General features: G+C 38.3%; 3 protein-coding genes across 5 annotated transcripts in view; 1 reads left to right on the forward strand and 2 right to left on the reverse strand.

Moving 5' to 3' along the window:
• Window positions 1-13,414, reverse strand: part of tex264a (testis expressed 264, ER-phagy receptor a) — a 32,474-nt gene extending 19,060 nt beyond the window's left edge. Inside the window, exons 1-2 of the mRNA XM_077726478.1 lie at window positions 12,916-13,414; window positions 2,506-2,724 (exon numbers count right to left, since the gene is read on the reverse strand). Coding sequence (XP_077582604.1) covers window positions 2,506-2,724; window positions 12,916-13,173 — 477 coding nt within the window. The 5' untranslated portion in view covers window positions 13,174-13,414. The remainder of the gene's footprint in view (window positions 1-2,505; window positions 2,725-12,915) is intronic.
• A 455-nt stretch (window positions 13,415-13,869) lies between these two features.
• fancd2 (FA complementation group D2) lies at window positions 13,870-25,228 on the reverse strand. 3 transcript variants are annotated; one of them, XM_077726477.1, is made up of 44 exons: window positions 25,089-25,228; window positions 24,834-24,894; window positions 24,208-24,342; window positions 24,062-24,129; window positions 23,877-23,983; window positions 23,610-23,670; window positions 23,476-23,528; window positions 23,312-23,390; window positions 23,086-23,210; window positions 22,929-23,016; window positions 22,564-22,668; window positions 22,164-22,264; window positions 21,975-22,086; window positions 21,843-21,878; window positions 21,274-21,420; window positions 21,057-21,191; window positions 20,847-20,978; window positions 20,558-20,662; window positions 20,385-20,494; window positions 20,260-20,314; window positions 20,038-20,157; window positions 19,832-19,905; window positions 19,626-19,769; window positions 19,453-19,547; window positions 19,249-19,364; window positions 18,694-18,802; window positions 18,529-18,627; window positions 18,320-18,414; window positions 18,015-18,167; window positions 17,786-17,902; window positions 17,334-17,462; window positions 17,135-17,253; window positions 16,937-17,047; window positions 16,570-16,700; window positions 16,396-16,495; window positions 15,975-16,097; window positions 15,802-15,895; window positions 15,636-15,707; window positions 15,498-15,536; window positions 15,337-15,411; window positions 15,147-15,221; window positions 14,920-15,066; window positions 14,743-14,838; window positions 13,870-14,151 (listed from the first exon to the last, which is right to left on the reverse strand). In XM_077726477.1, the coding sequence occupies exons 2-44, from the start codon at window positions 24,892-24,894 to the stop codon at window positions 14,068-14,070; spliced, it is 4,332 nt and encodes a 1,443-aa protein (XP_077582603.1). In that variant the 5' UTR covers window positions 25,089-25,228; the 3' UTR covers window positions 13,870-14,067. The 3 variants fall into 3 exon arrangements, with proteins under 3 accessions (XP_077582603.1, XP_077582602.1, XP_077582601.1); XM_077726476.1 differs by lacking the exons at window positions 23,312-23,390; window positions 23,476-23,528; window positions 23,610-23,670; ... (3 more) ...; window positions 24,834-24,894; window positions 25,089-25,228 and having other exon boundaries at window positions 17,786-17,896; window positions 23,086-23,206; XM_077726475.1 differs by lacking the exons at window positions 23,312-23,390; window positions 23,476-23,528; window positions 23,610-23,670; ... (3 more) ...; window positions 24,834-24,894; window positions 25,089-25,228 and having other exon boundaries at window positions 17,786-17,899; window positions 23,086-23,206.
• A 344-nt stretch (window positions 25,229-25,572) lies between these two features.
• On the forward strand, window positions 25,573-27,622 carry gpx1b (glutathione peroxidase 1b). Its single transcript, XM_077727057.1, has 2 exons — window positions 25,573-26,015; window positions 27,054-27,622. Exons 1-2 carry the CDS (start codon window positions 25,800-25,802, stop codon window positions 27,402-27,404), a joined length of 567 nt encoding a protein of 188 aa, XP_077583183.1. The 5' UTR covers window positions 25,573-25,799; the 3' UTR covers window positions 27,405-27,622.
• The last annotated feature ends 49 nt before the right edge of the window (window positions 27,623-27,671 follow it).

Consider the following 27,671-nt stretch of genomic DNA (forward strand, 5'->3'; position numbering starts at 1 on the left):
CAACAAAATAAACGAAAGCTGAATATTATATTGCCTGAGAATGCAATAATTTAATTACATGCTGGGCGAAGACATGTAAAATGTGAAGAAAGTGTCATCTACGTTACACGAGTCTAAATATAGTCTCAGGCATTCACAGCTTGGTGTTTTCTCCGCAGACAAGAAGATAAAACACCCTGAACAGTATATTCACTGTAAACTAATGATTTGTGGGTCACGGATTGTCACTCATATTGAGTTGATTATTCAAGACTAGAGAGACCCTTGAGAATTGAGGACGATGTATTCATATTAACACCAAAAATAATGTTCTATGGAATGGTAGCATTAATAATGAAGGAGACATAGCTTGTTCTCACTACAGGCTGCATCTCAAAAGCACCTCAAAAATTTGCCAACCACATCAGCAAAACGTTCCTGGATAGAAAACTCTCGTATTGACTCCAGTTTCACCCTTTGCACGTATGATGGGATGTCCATCATGCTGCAGGAACCCATGCAAGACAAGTTGAACAGAGCGTAGTTAAGGTAGGGATGTGTGAGTAGGGGGATTCAGTTCAGCCAGCCTGGGAGATATTAAAGATGTAGAAGGGATCAAAGGAGGTGCAATATTGCCCTTACGCCTTCGCCCCACCTGTGTCTCCCTTTGGGCTCCTCAGGGGCTGACAAATGAGTAGGGAGGGTCAAGCTTGAATTGCAGAAAGCTTCAGCAGTGCGCTTGTTGCAGAGCAGAACAAGAAATGCTAATATTTCATGCAGAATATTACCTCTGGGTTCATCACATCTGCATGGAGACACATCAATGTCTCTCCTTTTTTTTTGATCAGAGACATGGAAAAGTAATTCTGATGTCTGATGTCCTCACTTGAGAGGTTTTCTGTGCACCCAACTGCAAGATCCTTTTTCATTTTTATATGCTTTGATCAAACCACATGGAAATGAAACTAAAATAAATGTGGGGGCATACAAATTCAAGAATAATTGTGTTTTAGGTAAAAATCAGTGATAGACTGTATACAAAGTGGTTATCTGCAAACATCGCTTTGGTAGTCCACTCCCTCTCAAATTGTTAACAAATTATAACCAGATTCAATTATAACCATTTTTGCTTTGCCAAAATTTGAATGTTCCAACCAGTTTTAAATGAGCTCAGTGTGGCATGAATGTGTCAAAAAGAGAGTTAAAGCTACAATTAGTAAAGGTACACAAAATGACATCACAAGCATATTGTACCTCCTTTCAGTTTCCTTTGCATGCTGCTAAATCTACTCAATTAATCATACAGGCTGTATCAGCAGGCATTTCTTGCAAATTCATATAGCACCCTCAAGACCAAGCGTGCATAAACCCTGCTCCATTATGCATGAGGCTTGTGGAGCTGCTACAAGCATAGTACACTAACCAGTCCACAAGTCAAACTAGGTAGGTGATGGCAGTGATTAGCTTGTGCAGTGTACACGAACAGAAGCCCTTAGTGACCTGTCAAAGTACTCAGGTCATTTGATAGACTGTGACATGTACTTTTATAGAGTTCGCAAATAGAAGTATGGTAAAAAGCAGACCTCAGCTACTTTTACATGAGCTATACAAGATTGTTATGTCATAATTATTATTTCCGGACAGGTAACTGTCATTTAATTCATTTAATTTTGATCCCGGCAGCAAAGTGAACTAGTGGTTGAGTATGCCTGTTCCGTAGGCCCTTCTGGATAGAGTTGGAATGTTTTCAAAGTGGTAGTTTGATTTTTTTTCTGCATCCTGGTAGTTGGTATTGCTGCCATTACTAAAGTCATACATTGAAATACATTGGCACAGTGAAGCTGGACATTCAATGTATGTTATATTTAAATTCTACTCGCATCCACTCGTGGATTTTTCTTCTTTAATTGGTGTATTTTTGGATTGCACGCATAAACACCACCACAATGGATTTTGGCATGAAATTAAAAAGGTGGACTTTAAAGGAATACTTTAGAAAGTTAGGAGTTTTACTTAAAAGGTTTCCAAATCTTGTCTTGTGATTATGCAAATGGGGAATGACACAAAAAAGCAAGTAGTGAATTTTTTTAAGGCAAAAAAAGTAGAATTTTACAAATTACTTGAGGCAATTCTGACCTGAATCCGATGAAACATATATTACAATTGGTGATAACTGAACAGAAAGGAAAATGTTGCAAGAATAAACAATAAACAAAGACAGTTATAATAGAAGGTTTGACACTTTGGCTCTATGTAACTTTTGGCTGTAAGTGACTCCAAAGAAGTAATGGCATATTTGGAGGATACAATTTCAAGATTACCAATTGTTCCCTATTGCTGTGTGTGCAGGTTTGGATGTGTGTAGAAGAGCAGAAGAGCCTCAGGACAGCTGAATGGTAGCAGCTGGTGACCGCCAAAGAGCTACATAGCAGTCTACGATATCTGAGCCAACGTAAATGTGAGGACACTGTACATTTTGGGTTGGTGGAATTGGTGTGATATGGTATGATAGACAGGAGTCAGTACCTCAATGTAGGATTTGAGCCTTGGATAAACCTTGTGTGGTCCAAGGATGCAGGAAAAAGATGTAGCGTAGGGGAAGCTGGTGATCACGGCATGATTCACTTCAGGCAGACAAAATATCTTAAAGCCAAATTTCTCATAAAGCTTCTTTAAGTCTTCATCTGGTTTCTCTTCGCCTTCACACAGAATGCTGCCCACAACATAACGGCACTTCAATGGATTCTGAAAGACAGAAATGGAAAAAAAGTCATGAAATTTATATGCTGTTAGATCCTTAAAAATGTGTTTTTGCACAGTGTATGTAAACCTCAATTGTACACAAAAATAATACATCTTGGAGCTACAATCACAATACTAAGATACAGCAATATATTTGCTCAAGGTTATCATACCATCTGAATCTCCATGACTAATAGACTCCTCCGAGAATGGTGAAACTATTATACACATTAGTTCAGTACTTTTTACAGTATAGATGAGTAGAAGAGTCACCATCAGGCACTAGTATTTAGTTCAAATTCCTTATAAATAGGTTTGTTGGGTCCCATTATTCTACCTCCACCTTTTTGCTTCCAATGTCCCACACTCACAGTGTGCCAACACCTCCTCATGCAAATGTGACACCAACAGAATGGATTACAAAGTCACTTGTCAGTCACATGAAGATTTGACACCACATCACCCACTCGCATCTGATTGCGATTTCCGCTTCCAAAGAGGAGCTGCTGGCAAGGACGTTGTCTTTCCTAGCGCAGGCCCATATTATTGTGTTTACACTATAAAGGCATGCCCATAATCTTATAGATTTAACATTGCTGTAATTTATTCAAAGACAATACAGTATCTGAACTATATGTGCTGCTGCAGAGAGTGTAAAAACTAAGTTAAGATACTTTTGTTTGCTTTTTAATCCAATGAAATTGAAAGGTGAACCATCAATGGACGAGTTGCATCTAATTTTAAGGCGCATAAGTAGTGTCTTTGTTCTGATTTTAACATTGAAATTATTTATGTTTTCAGTCATTTACTATGTTTTTTTTGTATTTATCGGATTGATGAAAGGTGTGTCTTAAAGACGTATTGGTATGGTATGATAGGTAAAACCCACCAAGAGAAGGTTTGTGTACAATCCAAATTGATTTAACTTAGGTTAATTGGGTTCATTTTTGAAGAAAATTACGTACTCTCAGTGCACTTTACATTCAAAAACACAATTTATTTGAATTTCAAAATTTCCAAAGCACAATAATTCAGAATTCAAACTAAATATGCTTGGGGAGATAGACAATGAAGGTTTCACTGTAATGTAATTCAACAACAACAATTCACAAAATACCAAAACAAACTCAACCACAAAACATTATCACAAATCAACTGAAACAGCAACTTATACTCTATGGTACTTGAGAAACTGTTGTGGCAAGTCATGGAGAAGGTTGAAAATTACGTGCTGTGGAAAAACTAAGCCAAGCAGTAAATAAGGAGTATTCGATTTGCACCAACAGGCGGTAGCATGAATTTCAGATCAACATCAGAGTGGAAAAGACGTGACTGAAATATGATTAACCTTAGAGGTAAGTAGATGGTCTCTCTAGCAACATTTTTCCTTAGTTGTTGCTATGTATTTGTAGCCAAGACATTCCAAAAATGACAAAGAAAACTGTAGCCAATTTGTGGTGTAGAGGTTAACCCACATGACTCCCATGTGGGAGACTAGGGTTTGAATCCCAGTCAGGTAACATTTTCCCTTAGTTGTTTCTATGCATTTGCAGTCAAAACCTTCAAATGATGACAGAGGAAAGTGTAGTCACTTGGTGGCGCAGAGGTTTGTTCACCGCACTCCCGTGTGTGAGACCTGGGTTCGAATCTTGGCTGGGAAACATTTTTCTTAAGTTGTTTCTGTGTAATTGTAGTCAAGAACTTCTAATGATGACAAAGGAAAGTAGTCAATTGTTGGTGGCGCAGAGGTTTGTTCACTGGACTCCTGCGTGGGAGATCTGAGTTCGAATCCCGGTCGGGACACTTTTTCACTTAGTTGTTTATGTGGACTTCTTGTCAAGAAACCCAAATGATTACGGAGAGAAGTGTAGTGACTTGGTTGGCGCAGAGGTTAGTTCACTGGACTCCGTCTGGGAGACCTGGGTTTGATTCCCGGTTGGGACACTTTTTCACTTAGTTATTTCTGTGGACTTCTTCTCAAGACACTCAAATGATTACAAAGAAAGGTGTAGTCACTTGGTTGGCGCAGAGGTTAACTCACTGGACTCCCGTCTGGGAGACCTGGGTTCGAATCCCGGTCGTGACACTTTTTCACTTAGTTATTTCTGTGGACTTCTTCTCAAGACACTCAAATGATTACAAAGAAAAGTGTAGTCACTTGGGTGGCGCAGAGGTTAGATCACAGGACTCCCGTGTGGGAGACCTGGGTTCGATTCCCGCTGCCGTCGTTTGGCTGAAAATACTTGGAAAGAAGAATTGGTCAGTGGAATAAGAAGAAGGAAAAAAGAAAAAGAAAAAACTTTTTAATTTATATGAAACACTTAGTCATACTTTTCAGTAAAAGGTTAAATTCCGAACTGCCTTCGGCAGTTCGGAAGAATGTTGGAGGGACCTGTCTGTGCGAAAGGCGTTCTCGGGTCGGCCTTCGGCCGACCCTCGACCGCTTGCTTGGTCAGTGAACCGCCGACACCGGGAAGCGAACTCACGTTCTCTCGGTTCAAAGGCGAGTGTGCAACCCACTACACCAACTCGTGCCCCACTTATACATAGGTGTTGAAACGTTTTATCCAAGGAAATGGGGTGAAACACTTAGTTATTTTTTGGACAAAATGCTTCATCCACCATTGAAGACTTATTAAGTTAAACACTTAGGCATTTTAACTTATTATTTTAACTGAATATTTGGAAAATCTTTGCCGGCACTGGGAATTGAACCCAGGACCACACCGGTGGCAGACTGATGACTTAGCCACTGGGCCACCAACCTGTAAGAGAAAGCAGTAGTACTTATAGTTTTATCCAAGGAAATGGGGTGAAACACTTAGTCGTTTTTTGGACAAAATGTTTCATCCACCACTGAAGACTTATTCAGTTAGACACTTAGACATTAATGCTTATTCTTTTCCCTGAACAATTGTGGGAAAATCTTTGCATGCACTGGGATTCGAACCCAGGACCACAGAGGTGGGAGACTGATGACTTATCCACTGGGCCACCACTCTGTTAGAAAAAGCAGTAGTACTTGTACATTTATCTTTTTCATTTACCTGAATAATAGTGGGAAAATGTTTGCATGCACTAGGATTTGAACCTAGGACCAAAGAGGTGAGATACTTTTGTTCACAGGCTGATGCTCTAACCCCTTAGCCACATAGTAGGCACAGAAACAGTATTGTGAGCACGATACCACTAGAGCTAATTCCCTTTTGTAATATAAGAATTTAAAGCAGTTGGTATACACAGGCCTGGAGTTGAACCAGGACACTTTTGCTCACAGGCTGATGCTCTAACCCCTTAGCCACAGGGTAAGTGGTATGAACTGTCTTTTGAGCACTCTACCACTAGAGCTCATTCCCCTTTGTAATATAAAAATTTTAAGCAATCCCAGCAATTATGACTTAACTAGAGGCAAAAGATTGACATAAATTTTAGCAATCATAAAAATGTATTTGAAATGTCACTCAAGTGTCTAAGCACTAAGTAAGCTGCTTCCTATATATTAAAAGATTCTTTCAAGTAGCTGCAGGTCAGACTTCTGGGACTTTGATAGGCTCAAGTGAAGCAGAATATGAGACTTTGGGATGGACTGTAGAGCATTTACCTTCGTCACAGACAGTACACAGACATGATGGTTGTCCACCTTGCTGCAGACGACCAAATTAAATGACAGCATCTTAACTCCAAACTGGATGTGACCATTTGAAAAATACATACATTTAAAAACATATACAGCTAACTTTCTTAAAGCATTAGAGCCATTGGGCTCTACCATGGCCTAACCTCACAAATGGTGTTATTTTCATCTCTATCCGATTCCCTTAAGAAATGTCTCAGAGGGTTTGTTGAGAGAAAGTTATTTCAAAAGCAATTCTTTCCCCGAGGCTACATAGGCTTTTTTGATGAATAGGGTGGGCTCTGAAACAATAAAAAGGTGCAGAAGACAGAGGTAATTCTGTATTAGCAGCCAATATAATAAAGATTTACTTTCTTCATCTTGCCTGTTCTAGCCCAGCTTCTCTTCCAGCGTTGCTATCGACACATGGTGTACATTTTTTAGAGTTCTGGTGAACGGGTAAATGTGGTGATGTGCAGAGGAGGTCCTTGTTCAAAGCAAGTCTGGCTTAAGTATGAAGGCTATCACCATGTTCATTAAAACACAAATGACAAGACAGTCTTTTTAAGAGTTGAAGGACAACAATCTTGGAGAACAGCCATGTTTTCACTTTAAAATCTTTGCTGTTCGTTTGATAAACTCAAAAAATCTGTTGCTCACTTAGTTTAGGAGTGAAGGCACTTTTAGAAATCATACTTCATCAATAATATAGGTTGGTTATTTTTTATGCTTCATGGGTTTTTCCAAAATGAATACTTGCTCATTTGTTAGACCCCTTCTACCCAAACAATAAATCTACCCTTAAGATTTTTAGCGATCATCTGTGACCATCATTTGACATTTGGGCATGGCATTAATGAGCTTTTTCGGTCTTACGGCCTGGGGCAAAAATAAAACGCCAAATGTAGATCAACACGTCCTCTACTGATCTTGAACTATATTGGGTACAGCAACTCTTTGAAACAAAAAAAAATGTCAGATGGCCTTCTTTTGTTTGCATTTTTTTGTTCTACAGTACAAAATTTCAGCAGAAGCCCATCTAATCTCATACATTGGTTCTTTTTCTCAACTGATTATATTCACAAGCATCGGAGGGGGTGCTGGAGCCTATCCTAGCCAACTATGGTCACCAGGCAGAGGACAACCTGGATCTTTGACCCGAAAAAACCCACACAAGCCTGGGAACAACATTCAAACTCCACACATTAAAGAACCCACCTGGGATCAAACCCTCGATACCAGAACTGTGAAGCCGACACACTAACCACTTGGTCACTGGGCTGCCTAATCCATTCATTCCCGGATCTTAATCATAAATCTCTACAGACTGATACGACCTCAAGTACTGCATAAATCTAACATACACACTTGATTGAGTCATAATTTTAAATCTATTTCAGGAATACTGAAGTGGATGTACGAGGAACACACAAGATTACAAGCTTACAAATGACTGATCAAGTGCCATCTCTTGACTTAGTGTCAGCCAGATAACCTTTCTTCGCCGATTGCATGCCATCTCACCCTCTACGTTATGTGAGGATGAGATGAGGATGAACCAAGAGTGAAAAAGACTAATAGGGCTCTGTAACAAGGAGACCACAGGCATGCTGTGTTGGGCTGTGAGGCATAGCAAGGAAACAACTGCGCTTCAATACTTTGGCTGATGTAAATGAAGTACTTGGAGCCATGATCACAGTGTTAGTCTAATCAAATCAATCAATCATTTTCTCTCCAGAGTGTGTATTTGATTCAGTCTTAAATCCTGTCTAAAGGACAAAGTAAATCTATTTGAGGTTAAGTGACTTTTCCCAAGTAGCTTTATTCTATTTAACACAACATTTGTGTGTAGGCAGGGACCTTTTACCCATTCAAGGTTTACCAAATTAAAAGGTATCAGATACTTGCAGTATTGATAAGATTGGTTGTCTGGTAATTATACTAAATGAACAGTTTCTTTTAAGTTAAAAAGTCAAGCTGAAATGGATCTAAGCACAAAATAGTGGTGGGTCTGATAGTTATTATGTGTAAATTGATCACTAGAATTACTTCAGCTCATTTTGTTATTTTATACAACTAATGATGACAACAATCACCAACTTTAGAATCTATGGGTGACATTATTGATAAGAAAACCCCTAAAAAGGTGACTGAATTCATCATTTGTGACAAGAAACAGCAACCTAAAAGCCCTTAATGAGTGAATTATATTTACATCTCATTTGTCCCACAATAGTGGTCAGTCCTTTTGAGTTAAAATTGGCTTGAATGTGGTCTTCAAACCAAAATGAGTTTGACACTGCTGGCTTAGATCTAACTGATAATTACATATGACATGTTGGGAGCTTTGGCATTTATAATTATTGGCAATGGCGAGCAGCTGGCTGGAGGCATGACGCGGTTTTCCTTGGCTGCCATTGCAGTGCTGGTCGTTCAGCTGGCTGTAGTGTGGCCCTCTCCAAAGTCAGATGTCGCAAATTGGGGAGATGGTCTCCTTCTCTTATATTGTAAAGGAAATGTGCAAATTGCTCCCTCATTTGCAAAAACCGACTGCCTTGCCCACTACTGTTTAGTTCCCCTTCTGCTGCTGTCATTAAGAAGGGAAGTATCATCCATGATCTTGTGCATCTTGGCAAAATAAAACTATACAAGCCACAGAACTGATAGTGTGAAAGACTCCAAGATATTTTTCAACACCTTGTTTCACTGACTATTAGCACATGTACGCTCATGTCTTATGCTTCAAAGAATGGGATGAAGAAATCATCCTTGAGCAAACAACATTATAAAGGAAAAAAAAGCAACCCCAGAGCACAATTCAGACTGGATGTCTCATTTTGCAGTTCCCATTTATCGAGTGTCCATAAATGTGAAATGCTTGCCTCAAATGACAACAGAGATTCACAGCGTAACGACACTGTTGAATAACATTGATCCCATCAAAGTGTGGAAGCAAGACAGCAAGTATAAACATATTTATTTCCCTTTTTATATCCATATTTAAAAGTGGAAGCTCTGAGCACTTATTACTCAAACCCAATTCCACATTCAATGTCATTTTCATTGACACACACACACACACCAGTGAAATGCTAATAATTTTAACTAGGAAACTGCAGCAGTGATATTTGCTCTGATCAGAAATTCCCATTGATGAATTCATGTACTGTGGAGCCTTTCCAAGGTGAATCAAGACTACAACCAATTTATAGCCTTCTTTTCAGGCAACACCACATCTCAAGTCATTCCTCACTGACCCTCCCACACGTCTCCATGCACAATGTTTTTTTATTTTTTTTTTTACCTCACCTCTGCCATGAGCAAAATAAAACGCTAAAAAAGCACAACATAATATTTAATGACTTGGGTCACCAAGGTTTTAAAAGTGGTACATTTTAGAAAACTTAAAAAAAAGCACAAAAATTGTCCATTAAACTACTGCATGGGTGCAGTTCATGTAAATGCTTGCCCACTGGGTGAAAGAATAGAGCAGACAGTATACTGAGTAGCCAATTAACCACCCAAAGAACTGCAGACATTATTTAAAAAAGTCCATTAAATGGACAGATATATATAAATAATCTTTTTATAATTTAATGACTGATGATTTTTGTTTTTGCTCTTTGGGGCGTGGCACTGTTCCTATTATAGTACTGTATTATATTGTAATTGGTTGTTCATAGAGACAACAAAGAGCTGAGCTGGACCTTAAAGGTTATCTGCTTACTCCTTGCTAAATGATTGTACACACCCCAGCAACACACCCACAGCCCTATGCCCACTCTAATTGATGAATCTTGCAGACAGACAGCCACCCTGCCTACAGAGCAGTTACTCTTTTCACTCCCTGCTACACAACCAAGGCTTGTTTACCTCGTCAGGAAATCTGTTAGAGCAGTAGTAGATAGAACAGGGACACACGCTTTCCCTCAGGATACTCTTTGATCATAAGCAATAACCTCAAATGTGGCTGATCGATGTTCATTTGGTGCTTCTGCAAACCGGCAGATGACCCCTTGGTGCCATCCGGATAAATGGTTCAATCCCTCAGGCTGGTTGTTGCAATTTCAAGCACATATGTAAACAGTCAGAAGCAAGGATGAGCATAACAAATCAAAACAGTCCGAGAGGAGGGAACCAACATGTTTTGCTAATTGGCTAGTGTTGACTTATCATTAATAGTGAATGAGGAGAGGGGCAGTTACACTGCAAATTGTTTAAACCACACTTGCCAAATTGCCACACTGGCAAACATGCACGAAATGCACAGGTAAAAATTTAAAAAGTCTGCAGAAATTCAATGTTGAAGTTACTTTCAAAGAATACTTTCAATCTGTAACACCATCAATAATGATGATCACACAATTAAGATTTTTTTTCTCCCCTCAACGGAGGAAAATGACGGATATCACAGCAGACATGGCAACAACCACTATACCAGCCTATAATGCACTTTATTGGCATTCTTGCAGATATGATTCATTCATTCATTTTCAATAATCACCAAATTTTAATATAATAAACAGAACATAATATTACAGAAATTTTAAGCAAAGTGCTTCACCTCAAATCAAAAACTAAGATAATACTGCCACCTAGGGGTAAAAAGTAAACCCATAGGTAAAGGAAATAACTATATACAACGAAATAAATATTTTAAACCCTAAGCATTCCATTGCATTCTTTCATTTTGCATTAAATCTGAATAAAGTTATATATTGCATGCTATTTTTTCTTCAGAAAACATTCCAAATATTTTTCCTTTAATTAATCTCATGGATTAATTTCATTTGGGGAATGATTATTTGTCAAAGTGAGTGTTTTTAATTCTAAGCATAGTCATAGACAAGTGCACAGGTTCATAATGCTTAAAATTTCATATCTGCGATACCCGCTATGAGAAAAAAGTTGAAACCTTTAAGACTAAAGCAGAAAACCAAAATGTACCACTTGCAGAACTTCTAACTTTATAGACTTCGTATCATGAAACAACTCTTGTTTTTGTGTGGACAAAAAAGAAGCTTGCATGTATCAGAATAGCCATCAAGAGTTACTCTTACGTTGTGACTTGTGACTCAAGACATTATCATCATATGTAAAGTATAAAAAATAAATAAATACTGGTAAATAAAACATGAAATAGGAGACAGCAATGAGTCTTTTCTTATTTACAAACAAGCAGGTTACAGTATAAAGCTTTCCCAGCGGCCTTAAACATGCATGTAACATCATTCTTGTGATCCAAACTGTCAAACAGTGGCATCAGCAGAAATGTTCTAAAACTGTTCCTCGCTGAGCCCTTAGCCACAACTTTTACTCAAACTCAACATTTCCAATGACAGTGACTAGAGGAAAAAAAAGAGCAGAATCTTTCCCCTTTGAGAAATGTTTATAGAAACTGACTCATAAGACAAGGGAGGTTTTATTCAGTACACTGGAACATCTAAAGTTGAAATCCAATAAAGATGGTTGATTGCTAATATTGGTGCATTTCCACATTTGAGAAAAGAAAGAATAGTATAGCACAATTCTCAGAGTGCCTTAATTGAAAATCTAATTATTTCTTAAGCGTGGAATGTGCTCAAGTCTCATGCTTCCTTCATCATGAGTTTTATTAAGCACTATTTGAGCTGCTGCGAGTCAAATCTGCATTTCATGCAAGTCAGCTTTTTGCAATGGAATGACTTTGTTTGCATATCTGTGACTTTTGAGTTTAAGCTTGGTGACCTCAGCCAGCATATGAGGATGGAAAATATCAACAGTGCGACGTGGCATTTAACAGCTGACCGGTTTCATAATACGGGCTTCTTTTCTTAAAAAAAAAAAAAGGTTGCCTCTTTATTTATTTGCAAAAAAATATAAAGGCAACCATTTTTTTTTAGAAAAGGAGCCCACATTAAGATAGTGTACACCCCATAGCAATAATAGAATGAGTGGCACCTTGACAAACCATCAGCCTGCAATAAAAAGGATATCACAAATAATAAGTAATGTTATTTAAAAAAAAAAACGACATAGGCCAGTTAATGAACACTACTGTGTCTATACCTTTACCAATTGACTTTACAATCAGATCATCTCCTAAATTATGAAGCTGTATGTACGTTTACGAAAGTAGTGATTTGGCAACATACTGTTTCAGATAAATTAAACTCACAAGTCTACTTTCCTGTGTCATTCAATGATTGGTCACAGCAATTTGATTAAAATTCCTTTTTACACAGACGCGCGCACAAACACACGCGCACCAACACACGCGCACCAACACACGCGCACCAACACACGCGCACCAACACACGCGCACCAACACACGCGCACAAACACACGCGCACAAACACACGCGCACAAACACACGCGCACAAACACACGCGCACAAACACACGCGCACAAACACACGCGCACAAACACACGCGCACAAACACACGCGCACAAACACACGCGCACAAACACACGCGCACAAACACACGCGCACAAACACACGCACTAAGGTGAGTAAAAGATCACATTGAGCCAAGCCGGGAAAAACACTGCCTTTTGTGATGTTATCATGGGACAAAATGTTGTGGTATTATATGACAAACCTGTTTGGGGTCATCATAGAAGATCGCGATGGTCCTCTGCTTTGGTCCAATACTACACGACTCTGTGAAGGCTGCCCCACAGTCTTTGTAGTCTCCTTCCCTGAACTTATAAGCAAAGGTTACATTTTTAATCGGGGGTGGTCCCGTCTTCACCTGCACGTCAAATAGGAGGCCTGAGCAGATCAGGTAGAGTCCCATTGTCGTCAGCAAGCATAGAAGAAGGAAGACGATGAGGAAGAGCAGAAGGAACTCAGACATGATCTCGGAACAGCGGCACCGATGACTATGATTTGGTTGATTGAGGAAATCTGTCGAGCCTCAAATATCCTCTTCCGGATTTGACGTGCAAACGGGATCTCAACGGGTTCATACAATAGCTACAAGGGCGATCATGGAGGAGAATAGATGTCAAATTTGCTAGCCCGATCAAATACCTTCCGAGGGTTTGGAAAATACTGTTTGTTTACAGTGGTTTCCCCAGTTGTCTAAGCTTCCTGGATAGACCATCTAGCTCGTTATATAAGGGGTGGACCAGGTTTTTTTTTTAATGTTATCAATGATAATATAACGTCACCAGTTTTAGATTGTTTTTTTTTTTTATAGATCTATCAAATAACTCAAGACTCTTTTGGAAAGGTTTACATTTTTATTATGGACTGATGTTCATTTTTTTAACAATGAATGGGTGTAGTGGTTCGGTCCAAGGTGGACCAACGACAACGCTCATCAGCCGGTTCCCGCATCTGCGCTTTTTCCGCTCACAGCGTCACACGCTGCTGGTTTTGCGATGCCCAAATGACGCAAATCTGATAATGACAGATGCAAACGTTTTTATTTAAAAGGATGCTGTAAGTCTAACCGTGGAGAACTCTGGAATTTAATGAAACTTTACGTGATAAGAAGTTCACAAAATAAATGAATAAATACAAAAGTACTACCCAACTGTGAAAAAAATAACAATGGATCAATTTTTAATTATTGGTCCATAAAATTTCTGCTGGTAACATGGTGGGATAACTTCTAACATTCTGATATCTACCTGTGCAAAGTTTGCATATGTTCCTGCACATGTGCTCTTCACTTTCTCCCACATTCAAAAAAACATGTTTGATTTATTAAGAAACAAATGTCTTTGGAAATGTACTGAATACATCATTCAGAGTCATCAGTTTCATCCTGATCTTCATTCTCCTCTCTGTTGCACTTCTTTTTTGTCTTGACATTGCTGTGTTGCTCCTAAAAAGATACACAAAAGTGAAATTCGTGTGAATACACCCTAACTTTCAATAACCGGCTTTGTGTGCAAGCTTATCATGCACCTATAGTCCAACTTCACCCTTGCCAAACTTTTAATCTACGTGCTGCTTACTCAGCACACTGTGAGTTTGCATAATGCACTTGCTTTTTTTTAAGTAGTCCATTAAATAAGCCTTGAATTCCTAAAAAGATTAGGCTGGACTTAAAGAAATGTTATTTTATTTTCATTAAACACCACTTAGAAAAAATCAGACGAAGAAGAGACAATTATCAGTAATATATTTCACATTAATTCAAGACTGACATTATTTGCCAATTTGCTCTATTTAGTGCCAGTTAGTGTTTTCAGGCTGGAAGTAAAAGCCGATTAGCATATCAATGAATTATAAATGCATGATTGCAGGCTATAAATAAGCAGGGCACTGCCATAGTTAGCCTATCCATTATCCAAGCTGCTTATCCTCACAAGGATCCTGAAATGGTGCAGTGAATCCCAAAAATAAACATTAAAATTAAATTTTAACTTTGTGTGTCACCTTGCCATCTCTTTATTTTGTAATATATAAATACCTCTTCTTCCAACTGGACTTGTGGAGACAGTTGCTCTTCCTCTTCCTCATCCTCTTCCTCACTTTCTTGGGACCTCTGAGAAAGAATCTCTTCACCCTGCAGCATACATGTGCACACTGTTTGTCATATTTTCTTTGATCACTCCAGTACTCCAACACAAATCATATAATGTGATACCTTAAGGTTGCGATTTTTGAGGTTGCCCATCCAGAAGGCCCCCTGACAGTTGTTGAGGGTAAGCATGGCCTTCACTCTGTAGATGAACAGCTCAAGACTCTTCTTCACAGCAGGCACATGGTTTGTCAAACTTGTGTCCTGGTTAATCTGAGTGTTGTGGAATGAGTTATTACATTTTTTATATGTTCCATTCTAACAAGATAAGGTATGATATTTAAGGCATCAACCTTGGAGTGCCCACACATGTGATGGAGTTGCCTGGTGCTCAGCTGGAAGGTTTTCAACAGGTTCTGGACATCTTCCTAGAAAAGGAGACAATATCAGACTCAGTCATCGCAATTGCAAAATTTTATTTAGCATTTTTTTCTTTGGCAATTGTTTTCTAGATCTTAGCAAAATAAAAAATGTTATCCACACCTTGTGCCTCTTGAAACTGTAGTCAAGTAGTGGCATCCCCAACTTTAGGAAAGACTCCAAGAAAAGACGTCCATACTAATTAAATAAATAAAATATGGTTAATGAATTCAAATTCTAGTTTGTAACATTCAAAGACAACTCAGAATGAGGAATTAATTCACCTTAAGGCACACAATAAGGACAGGCCTCGTGTCAAACACCTGCAAGGTTAATAGCCAATGAGTGAACAGCCCAAGGTAAAGGTGGAATATAAAGTTTCTAATCAACTTAATTCAGCAGAAAACTAAAAGATGGCGTACCTTGACGAGATTAACCAGGATGTGAAAGTCCCGGACTGCAAGGTTCCAAATCAGCAATTTCTCACTCTGGACCTGTTAAGATTATGTTGTATGTAATTCATTAGGTGTACTCAATGTGGCTGGTGGCTGTAAAATACCATGTTTACAAAGACATTAAGTGTCAAACCTCGCTGTTGTCATTGATTTTGCCTGGTGGAATCTTTCGAACTGATTTTTCCAACGCCGCCATCAAAACTTTATAGAACACTAGGAATGTCTGCCTTCGGGAAGAAAGTGGGAAATGCAACCTCAGATGGAACACAAAGGAAGGAGTTTGAGTGATAACAGTGATATATTTACTTGCTTAGTGTCGGCCAAGAAGTGGAGCTTTCATCTTTTGTTGCCTCAACGATTTGAGAGAAGCCTTCATTAGCTATTTCCTCCACTGCTTTCAGGACATCATCCACATGCTCTATGTAGATGCTGCAGATAGAAGAGAAAAGCTTTAGAGAATACTGGCTTATATTTACAACAACCAGTAAACATTTACATATTTTTAAGTGTTAACTAAACTAACCCTAAGATCAAATATTAGTAGTAATAATGATGAACCAGATAATTTTAGATTCCGCTAAGGGCAACCGAACAAGGCAACGGCATTTCACCAATCTAACAAAGTTACATTTAAATGATGCTAACATTCAATGCTTAGTTATAAAATGCATTGTTGAAAAAAAAGGAGATTAGGCTAGTGTGTGAATTAAGATTAATATCATCATACCTAAGGAGTGCATGAAGTGCTTCATTGAATTTCGTCCCTCGTTGTTTCTCACCACTCACTGTCAACCACGGCTGTCTCAGGAGGTCCCGTGCATGTGAAGCTAGGTTGAAAAAGTAAACAAAATAATTGTCAAAGTCTGCTTTGGACGTGGCAATGTATAATTATAGGACTGACCGATCTGCTCCTTGAATGAAGTCACTTTGCTTCCCTTCTCTGATACAGTCACCAACAACTGACAGAGACACAAAGCTGAGCTGAGGTTCGGAATGGTGCTGCGGACGTTCACCAGGTAGTCAAAGCTGTGTCTGAGAACAAAAAAAAATTGAATAAATATAGCATTGATATCATTGATACATGACATTTTAACAACTTCAAAAAGTAGAAGAAAAACCGAATATCTCAGTATTCGGCTTTTGGGTGTACAAACAGGCTGGAGGTAGTCTATGTGATATGCAAGTATAATATAGACTGGAAAGGTCAGTTATTTATGTAGTTTAACTGTTTTATTCTGCATGGCATACTAAAAAGTCTTCATACTCACTTCACAAGCATGTCCAGGTTTAGGTCATCATCACCATCTTTTAGTCGTCCTGCAAAAACTCTTAAAGCTTTCTTCAGTAAGCTCCGATAGCCCAGCTGACTGAATCCATTCCTGTAAATTCAATCATTATCCATAAGACACATATTACTACTAATCTAAATTGCTTTCAGGTACAAAAACTATGAGAGGCAAGCTCACCAGCTAAAAATGGTGTTGAAAACCTGAAGGAGAAGATGGCAGCAAGAAGAAATTAAGTGGTGCTCTTGAACATCTGTGTTGGGCCCATCCACAATACCATCGTTGTCAGACAGCAATGTCTAAAGAGAAGAAAAAAAAGAACGGATTAAATGAAATCTGGATGTTTCCATTTTAATCCCAGCCTCTTTTTTTTTTCTACCTGAAAATAGTTGTGACAGTTCTCCAAGTGAGAACAGAGAGCAGGAAGCATCTGAACGCAGAAGATAGCGACCTCCTTGGAGCTTCTCTGTTGAAGGTGGGAGAAGCCAACGCTCTTGTCAGCCCTAACCTGTAACCAAATGACAAACAAATCTTGGTAATTAATGGCAATAGTCGTGTTTTAGTTATTGGATTTAGTACTACATTTTACAAACATCTATAAAAGGATTATTGAATACAAATCATAGTCTCAGTCCAAGGTGTATCATACTTCTTGAGGAAGTTTAGTGGTCTGGGAAGGGATTACCACAAAAGACAACTCCCAAAATAATTTTAAAAAATGTGTCATTGTGAAGTCAAATAAAATAAAATATTTTTTTGCAGTGTAGTCTGATTAGGTTGTCCAGATAATAATGCTGGAGTGTTTGTGCAGTTATTTTGACAGTTGTATACCTTGAAAAAAGGTACTCTTTTGGCAGAACCGGCCGTCAAACAAAACTCTATTTTGCGAAGCATATCATCAAGCAGGAAAACCAGCTCTGTTGGACCCAGTAGGACATCCTTCTGCTCCTCAAAGACACAATTGAAAAAGCACAACACAGAGTAAATTTAAGTGCATTTGGACTTGGATATTTGATAGTGAAAGTGGTGTGGTCGTGCTGGAAAGAACTTCTTGTCTCACCATGTTTTCCGGCTCAGAATCAAGTGTTGAGCGGGCTCGTAAGCCACACTGCAGCACACTCAGCATCTCCAAGTCAAGCTCCCTAAAAAATGGTCTGTAGGATGACAGATTGACTCCTTGTCGGACCTCCTTCTCTTTCTCTTTCTCTTGTTCCTTTTAAAACATGTAGAAAGTCATTGTTAACCACCTACATATAATCTAAACGCGTGGAATAAAATATTAGTGACACAAAGATGATTTTTAACTTTTATTGGTGGTGTGTTAATCATAAAAGCTATGTATTCCTAAACCTGATTCTATGGTACCTGCTGTGTTTCATCATCTTCAATCTTGTCCTCTACCAGAGTGCTCCCTTCAGGGGAATTCTTCCCGGGCGCCTTCCTCTTCTTTCCAACTCGATCTTAAAACCACATTCCAAAAAACTCACTCAGTATGTATTTTTTTCTCTTGTGAAGATCATTAGGTTTTCATAATGAAGCTGTAGTACAAAATATCTTCAGTGCTGTGCGCCTACCTTTCTTTGTCTTATTCACAGGAGCAGCACTGCTGGGTACAATCATGTCTGTACGCTCTCCATCAAAGTTAGCAACAGGTGGGACGTAGCCAGGAGTTCCTGAAGAAAGAAAGTCATTTTAAATCTCAGCGAGGTGTTTAATGAGATAATTTGCACATTACCCACCAGCTAAAACTTTCTCCAAGAGGCTGTGAAGGTAAGTGATGTTCTGCAGACGGGTCATCACTTTTGTCTTCATCTCTTTGTCCTTGATTTTGCAGAAGGCATTTACTACCTACCAACAAACATATTCGATATTTTGACACTTGTACAAGAGAGCAATTAGCAGGACATATGTTACATGGTTGAGGACGCTAATTTTAACGTCCTTGTATAGCACATATTTTGGTTTTTGTGATTGTCTACCTCAATTTTCACACATGTACCCACAATAAACTTTAATTATTTTTGCAATGTGTTTTTTGTAGGAATGTATGTTTTACATCAAAATAGTATTGACTGGAAAATTAAAAGATGCATTCTGATGTTTATGAAACAAATTGGGTTTTGGCAGAAATTGATATCAAGCTTTTAAATAAATATCAAAAAATAAATAAAATAAATAAAAATCGGTGAATCAAATGAGCAGTTCCATAAGATAGTGCAAATGACTACATAATAAAAATCATACTTATAAATCAAAACCTAATTGAGCATAATGCCTCGGCCATGTGGGGTTACCTCTCTGAACCAGTTGATGGTGTGGAATAGCAAAGTGCAAATGAACTCCTTCTCCATTTTGGATAGGGTGTCTATTTTTTCAACAACATCCATGTCTGTCAGAATGAGTGGGCAGCCTGGAATCCCACAAACAAGGACATACAAAAAGGTTTTTAAAAACCACACCAAAATAAAATCTGAATAAAATTGACTCCCTTCTCTTACCCAGTAAGGCATCAATCTCCTCCAAGTCTCCTTGGTTCTGTTTCTCCTCACAAAAACGCAGCAGGCGGAAAAATGGCGACAGACACAGAGAACTCCTACAGACAAAAGATTAGTTCAAATCACTCTTTTTAGGTAAATCTGGAAATAAGAAAGATAACTTTAAAGTAACTAACTTGTTATCCTTCTTGTCTCGACTATGCTGCTCTGTCCTGTTGTACATGTCTTTGGCCAGCAGGGGCATCAAGTTGATGGCAATACCTCCTTGACTCTCATCCTCATCCAGGTCGTACATAACACGGGCTGCCAAGGGGAAAGTCCTGAGACCAGAACAGAACACCATTATTACATGAGGTTGAATCATTAATTGTGTATTACTGACCCTGGTATTTCTGGACCCAGATCAACCACATAGTCATGCTGGAAGGCTTCTAAAACTCTCTTGCTGATCTTGTCCTGTGCATAAGGATGACAAACATCACACAATAGCCTCTAATGGCTAAATTTACAGCACAAAACAGATTATTTTGTGTTGATGAGCAATTAATAGCTTCTTCTGAAAAAAAGAATGAAAGAAAAGAGAACTACCAGCACTTGTGGTTCCAGGGTTGAAGTTTGAATCAGATTAGCGAGCTCGTCATAGTACAAAGCTGCAGCTTCAGGTGAAGTCTCACTACTGGATTGCACCAATTCCAAAAGGGCTGACAACTGCAAGAAGATTAAAAAGAACACCATAAAGTAAAATAAACAAAAGAAACAGTACATGAAGAAATCTGGATGCAATAATTGATATATTATCTTCATCCGTACTTGTTTGAATGTCTCTGGTGGCAACGGAATGCTCTGAGCATCTTTGTCTTGAGGTCTTGTTGTTTAATGAGAAAGAAAAATTGAATTAAAAGACATCTAAATTAATTTGGTGGAGAAAGTCTTACCTAAGTGCTCCCATGCTTCCAATAATCATAACACCACCAATGATGCCAATTCGCTTGTACTTGGGTGCAATGCTTGAAAGTTGTTTACGAATCACGATGTGCATGTCATCCTGAAAGGAGGAACTGAATATAAGTTGTCACCAAAAAGAAAGTAGAGTGAAATGAAGTAACACCTGAATATGTGAAGCTTGCTTTGGTCCAAAAGCGAGTCTGCTCAGCAAATGGAAAAGTCTACGAATCTGCTGAGGTGTTAAATTGTCCAAGTAGTCCAGAATTCCCTGAAAAAAATGAGGTTACCAGATAAACTCTACTAATAATTATGACAAATCTACGGTATTTTCCCCATTAGTAGAAAGAAAAAGGCAAAAAGCATCACTCTGCGTTCCCTTCAACTTGACAACTCCGTCAATATTGTTCTATTTTTCTAATGTTTTGCAATGACAGATAAAACATTTGCCTGACCTTGACAAAAACAGCATAGGGCCCCATTTCGCTAGGTTTTGCAGTCACCAGGCTGCAGAGCAGTTCAAGTGCCAAGTCAACTTCACCACCGACACCACTGCATACATGTGTCACCAGGGAGCCCACAACCTCCTTTAACATAGAATATAGCATGAACAGTTATCATACATTCAATACTATAACATATTTTAACAAGAATGATGTGAAAACCTGCTGGCAGTAAGTATCAAAAGCAGTGAAGGAATGCCGATACATGTGCCCACCATACGGGGCGACGCAGGGGTCTGGTGATCGTAACAAACTCTGTGCCAGAGCCAGGATAGACGAGAAATACCCCCGTAGGACCTAAACACAGAAAGAAACACACATCAAATGATGACAAAGCAAAAAAATGCAATCTAAATGTAAAATGACTGAATGCACTGGCCTGCTTGTAATCTTTGAAGGTTTTCTGCAGTAAAACCTCAGGGATTAGGCCAGTCCGTACTTTCACTTTTAGCAACTTCTCAGCACTACGCCGACTCTGATTTGCATTGGTGGAGTGCAAGATGAACAGCACTAGTAGATCTATTACCTGAAACAGCATCAAAAATGTTATTGATATAAATACAGAAATGTATATATACATATATATATATGTGTATATTATAATTTTGCTAAAACATTATTTCACTATTTTCAGTATACTTCACAAAATTCTAAACTATATTCCTTATTGATGTAATAAGTGGAAACATTTGAGTGACTTTTAGCCATTCCTTTAATATATTGCAAGACAAGAACTAGTATGTGAAAATGTCTGTACCTTTAAAGATAATAATCTCAGATTTCTTTAACAATAAGAATTGTATTATAACATGTTTATTATTTTGATAGTGTTTCTCTTACTACAACAGTAAATAACTGATAATCATGCTCTAATCATTGTTTTATTATAGAAGATTGGGGATCTTTGGTATACATAATGTCAAAGTGGGCTTAAAATGTGAAATTTACCTTGTGGTCCTCCACTTTGTCTACAGACTCAATTGCCTGTGGAATAGAAAAACAAATAAACACTGACATAGGCATTGTTTTTACCTAAAACAGTCAACAGCCTATAGGAGAAAAGATGTTATCATTGTGTACCTTGAGCCAGGCTTCAGAAATGGTTTTCTGGAAGCGCACAGCAGTTTTGATGGCTTCCACAATTAGGGCAATGACATCCTGGCTGCTTGTGGCCCCTGTAACCAAGTTGGACCTGATACATACACAATCATATTGTAATTAGGGTTTAACAACACATTAATAGAATTCATGCAAACGAGTGAGTAATACATTGCTGCTCCTTTACTCTTCAGTCGGCTCTGGGATGCTTCCAGCACAGAAGGAAGAACACACTTTTCCAGTTCTAGTTTCTTACGGAGCTCACGCACCACCTGCCAACATATATTCTGAAGTTCTAGGTCATTTTGTATAGTACTACTAAACCAACAAATGGACGCTCTCATAAAAGCTTTAAAGTCAATTAAATTCTCAGATTTTAATGAAATGGCATAGAGGTATTACTTTAACAATGCAAAGATTAGATTGCATGAATTGTACTGCATCCAAATTGTGCATTGAATTAATAAGATTATGCTTTGTACATGAGGTGCCCTCTAAAATAGATTTGTTGTAGTTGTTATTTATTCATTACCATATCAAATACAATATGTGATATGTCTGGTGTACTTACTTCACATGCATCAGAGGCTGAGATGGAATGGAGAATAAATTTGATGATCACAGGCAAGTCTTCCAGTTGCACTGCAGCCAAGGTGATCATAACAGCTCCACGAACCTAAAACATGAAAAATGACCTCTTGATATTTATGCATTTTCAGGCAGCACATTCAAGCCAGACCCATAAAAAAATAAAATAATCATGAACTCTGAGTTTGATTAGTAAGTGTTTAAAAGAAAAATATTCACTGAAGAGGAAAATCACAATGTCAAATGCCTTACTTTTTTTTTTTACCCTACCCTTCCCTAGTACTAAAATGTTATGTTTTACTACTGTATACAAATGGCATGCACAAAATCTTGCTTTTGAGTCGGTACCTCAGTCAGTAATGATGAGCTGAGATTCAAACTTGAGAGGGCATCCAAGATAGGCACAGTTAACTGAGTGTTTTCCTTCAGCAAAGAGCTGCAAACATATGATTTTTTTTTTAGCAAATCTACACTTATTAGGATTCTGATATGCTACTGCAAATACTTCAACTCTCTGGCTATGTCATTGTGTTGGGAATCCTCCAGTATTTCCGGGAGACTTGTAATAATATCACGCTGGACGTCTAATGGTGCCACTGACAGCAGCTCCATGAGTTTAGCTGACAATTCCTGAATTAAAAACAGTTTGTATTAAAATGGCCAATGATAAAAAGACCATATATATGTATAACTGATACATTGACTAAGCAGACAGTGAAAGAAATGACTACCTTGCTTTCCACCACCCTGTCAAGCCACTTTAGCTGATTAATGATAATGCGCGGAATACTCAGCCCAGCATCATCAACGCTAGTTAATAGAACAAGACACTGTCACAATTACTACACTTCAATCAAAACAAAGGTATAACATAATAATTAACATCCATACTGACCTGTTGAGCATATGTTCAGGTAATTTCTCAAGCAATGTGTTTATGATAGAAGTCTAGATGAAGGAGAGGAATACACGTTAGTAAAGCGTATATGAAGTAGTGACTCAGCTTTTTGGGGGTGGGGCTACTATTACCTGAAGCATCTCAATACCAAGAAGCATGCGGACCAAGCTTTCCTGGAAGGAGTTGACACATCTATAAGACAAGAATATGTGCATGTTACATACATATGTAGGAATGTATTGAAAACAGGGTTTTCTAGCTGATACTTAGAAAAAATACACAAAACAACTGATGTAAACCAAACCGAAACAGTTCAATACACCCATGTGTACTGTTGCAATCCTACTAGAAATGTACTAATATGTTATAATATAATATAGGGCTGATTTGACAGTCACCTGGAGTCACCATCAGTCGATCTTGGAACACATGGGAGGAGACAATTTCTAAACCTGTCTGCATCCTCTATATGAGACTCCAGTCCAGTGATGAATTCCTGCACAATCTGTAAAATGACATATCTTTCAGTGATCTTTTTTTTTGTTTATTAATTTTATACATAAAATACATATTGTATACTCACACCAGGGTATTTGGGACTCTTCTGGATCTTTTGCTTTATCCTTTTTTGAAACACCACTTGGTCAACAGCTGGGGCGATGGACATAGGCACTTACTTACAAATGAATGGTCTGTTATATTATGGTAACCAGATATTGTAAAATTTACCAATCTCGTTGGATGCGCTGCCTTGAGTCAATGTGACGCCCGCCTCTCGCATAAACATACTAAATACGCTTTCAATAGTCTCTTGTGGTGCAGACACCTTAGGTTGGGGGGCATGGGAGCGGCTCTTCTTTGCTTCTGTGGGCAAATAAAACAGGTATACTTTGTTCAGTAGAATAAATGATAGTAGGCTATGATAGTCTTACTCTCATCTACACGAATAACCATCACATTAGTCATCTTCAAAGTACTTATATTTGGAAAAAAACAAATTATATCTTGATTAGGGGTGGCCCGGTGGGTGAGTGGTGAGCGCGATGGCCTCACACTTCTGGGTTCAAATCCAAGGTCGGTCAGCTGGGATCGGCTCCAGCACCCCCTTATGAAACATAACTCAAACAAAGATCCAAAAGATGGATATTTTCTTTTCTTTCCTCCACATATAAACTTTGGATAAACTCACTACTATCTTTTTGTGCACAGTTTTGAGTGGGTCAATATTTTACAGGGAATGTTATCGTTAGTGGGTAAACTGAGGTGATATCGTATTTTTAATTACCAGGTCATTAAGCTTTTTTTGTCATGTGGATTTTCAAAGTATGCAGTTGTAGTAATAGTGTATAACTTACTCGAAGTTGAGGAGTTTTTCTCTCCTTTAACAGGAGAGGAGCCTCGCTTTTTCCGCATCATCTGGTACACACAGACAAAAGTATATGCCACATTGAACACGAGTTTGCCTCATGTTATTTCAACGACTAATTTACAGGAAATGCGATGGAGCTTGTGTTAGCTTGTCATCAACAGTGAGATGTAAAGTAGCCATTATTTCACAGTTTCCATAAAATAACACCGAAGTTGCATTTATAAGTTACGGGAAGTGTTACCTTGTTGAGAGCTGGCTAATCAAAGAATAGACGAATTTCCCACTGCATCTGCACTACTTGAAAAATGTACTTCGCGGCATTATTTAGCGCGTCAGCTGTTGATCTTAGGGACTGTCTGCATTTGCACAGCAGAAAAGTCAATAAAACACCACATTTTAAAAAATATTTTTCTCCAAAATATAATTTGAGTACTATATACTGAAAATATTATTCATTCATAAATATCATGTCATCCTAGGTACAATTGTGTAAACTTAGAAATCAGTTTTTGTAAAAACTTAAAACCATATTTGCAGACGGTTTCTGTCTGAAGTGAGTGGGTTACATTCATTTGCAACGTGCTCTTGGCTGGGCGGTGGAATATACTGACATTATGGAACATCGGCACGCCTTGCATTTATAAACAAACAACCCACACAAACATATTGGAGACCTACAGTATCAAAGATTAATGAAACCAGGTAAATGATCGTAATTGTAAAGGTATGATCGGAACGTAAAGCTTCCCACGTGTCGCTGGTGTTGAATCCAATTTAAAATTTTAGGCTAAAGTGGCTTCCACGTTGGTCGTATTGGCTGGGAAGTAACTCTCTTGACAGGTGCTGGACTATCAATCTTTGGCACACCTCAAGGTTTCCTCCAATCCTTGGAAAGGAGTTCATTCATTGTGCACACACGGACTTTGGAGGAAGCAAATTTTCAAGCTCAACAATGGCAAAAAGAATGTACGATTTTGCAGCTAAATTGTTAACAGGGGAAACTTTGCAATTGTCCTCGCTTCAAGGAAAAGTTGTCCTTATTGAGAACGTTGCATCTCTCTGAGGTACAACCACCAGGGATTACACCCAGATGAACGAGCTCCACGAGCGTTATGCAGAAAAGGGGCTTGTTATCCTGGGTGTACCCTGCAACCAGTTCGGCCATCAGGTGAGCACAAATAACTATGACTATACTTTTATTTTCTACTTTTTCTCACCTTTTGCCTAAGTTTATCAGTAACGGTCTAAACATAGAAGATGAATTGGATAACATTCTGATATTTAGACCCAAGGTGAATATTTATATACTTTGCAGAATATGAGTTTTGTAAAGGCCTTTCATGGTGTTAGATTTCTTTTTTTTTTAGGGGATTTAAATATTTGTCACAATACCTTAAAAGATCTCAAATTCTCGCAAGGTTTTGTAAAGGACACATAATATACTACAATTGATGAACTTTTATACAATTGATCTCAAAATAAAGAAATGATTAAAATCCACCAAGCACAAATCTCTCAGCAAATTTTAATATATAAATGATGGAGTCTAAATATACTCAAGTTGATTTGTTTAGAAATCATAAATGAATAAAATAGTGATCTAAACCAAAATTAGATAAAATGCATCAATTAAGAAATACACTGATTCTTACCTACAAGAACATTTTAAAGTGTGTATATATTTGTTTTTATTTCACAGTTAAACTCTTTTGCTCCCATTGAGAACAATAGACTAACAGTTTAGTACTTAAACTGGAAGGACTGGTTGTGAATGGTCATCTTTCAATACCATTGTTGGGGTAAACGAAAACATGGATACCCACATCTGGCAACTGAAAAGCATTAAATTGTGCACATGCATAAATAAATGACAAATATACTTGTAAACAGAAGATTCGGGTCAAAGCAAGTGAAATTGGATTATATTTCCCTCGAGCACGTCTGATGATCACTGCAAACATTTTGGAATGAGGAAATTGCTCAACAATTTACTCCCTAAACGTTGAACAAAAGGGCCCCTTCTGGACGTAGTTAATGCTTAAACCGACATGAACAATGGCACTAATGCTAAGTCAATGAGTGTTTTTTATAGCTTGTTAACTTGACAAATAAGACAGCAGGACCTTAAGAAATAATTTCCACAAACTAACATCATTATTACTGACGTTATCATTACTGTTAATCCAATGTTGTCATTTTTGTGCAGGAAAACTGCAAAAATGATGAAATCCTCCAGTCATTGAAGTACATCCGACCTGGAAATGGCTTCGAGCCCAAGTTTCATCTCCTTGAGAAGGTCGACGTGAACGGAAAAGATGCCCATCCACTGTTCGTGTTCTTGCGGGAAAGTCTGCCGGTCCCAAGCGATGACCCTACCTCCCTAATGAGCGACCCTAAATTCATCATGTGGAGCCCAGTGTGCCGGAATGACATCTCCTGGAACTTTGAAAAGTTCCTCATCGGGTCAGACGGTGTGCCCTTCAAGCGCTACAGCCGCAGATTCCTGACATGTGACATTGAGGGAGACATCAAAAAGCTCTTGAGCCAAGCAAATTAATGAAACTTCTCAGCCTATCATAACCATCTGTGCTCTCATGTCGACATGTATGCTATTTTCTGATCTTTTACTCAATGACTGTTACCTCTGAAACCAAGCAACTTGTGAGGAGGTAACATGATGCACCGTAAAGAAACAGAACACGTCAGCTACGTTAAACACGTAAAGCACTGCTGTGGTTAAAAAATGACAAATAAAAGTTTCTTCTTCCTCAATGACCAACGACTTGTAAAATGATGTTTTGTCCTTGTCATTCTGATTTCCTTT

This window comes from Stigmatopora nigra, chromosome 10 (assembly GCF_051989575.1).
Source record: "Stigmatopora nigra isolate UIUO_SnigA chromosome 10, RoL_Snig_1.1, whole genome shotgun sequence".
NCBI lineage: Eukaryota > Metazoa > Chordata > Actinopteri > Syngnathiformes > Syngnathidae > Stigmatopora > Stigmatopora nigra.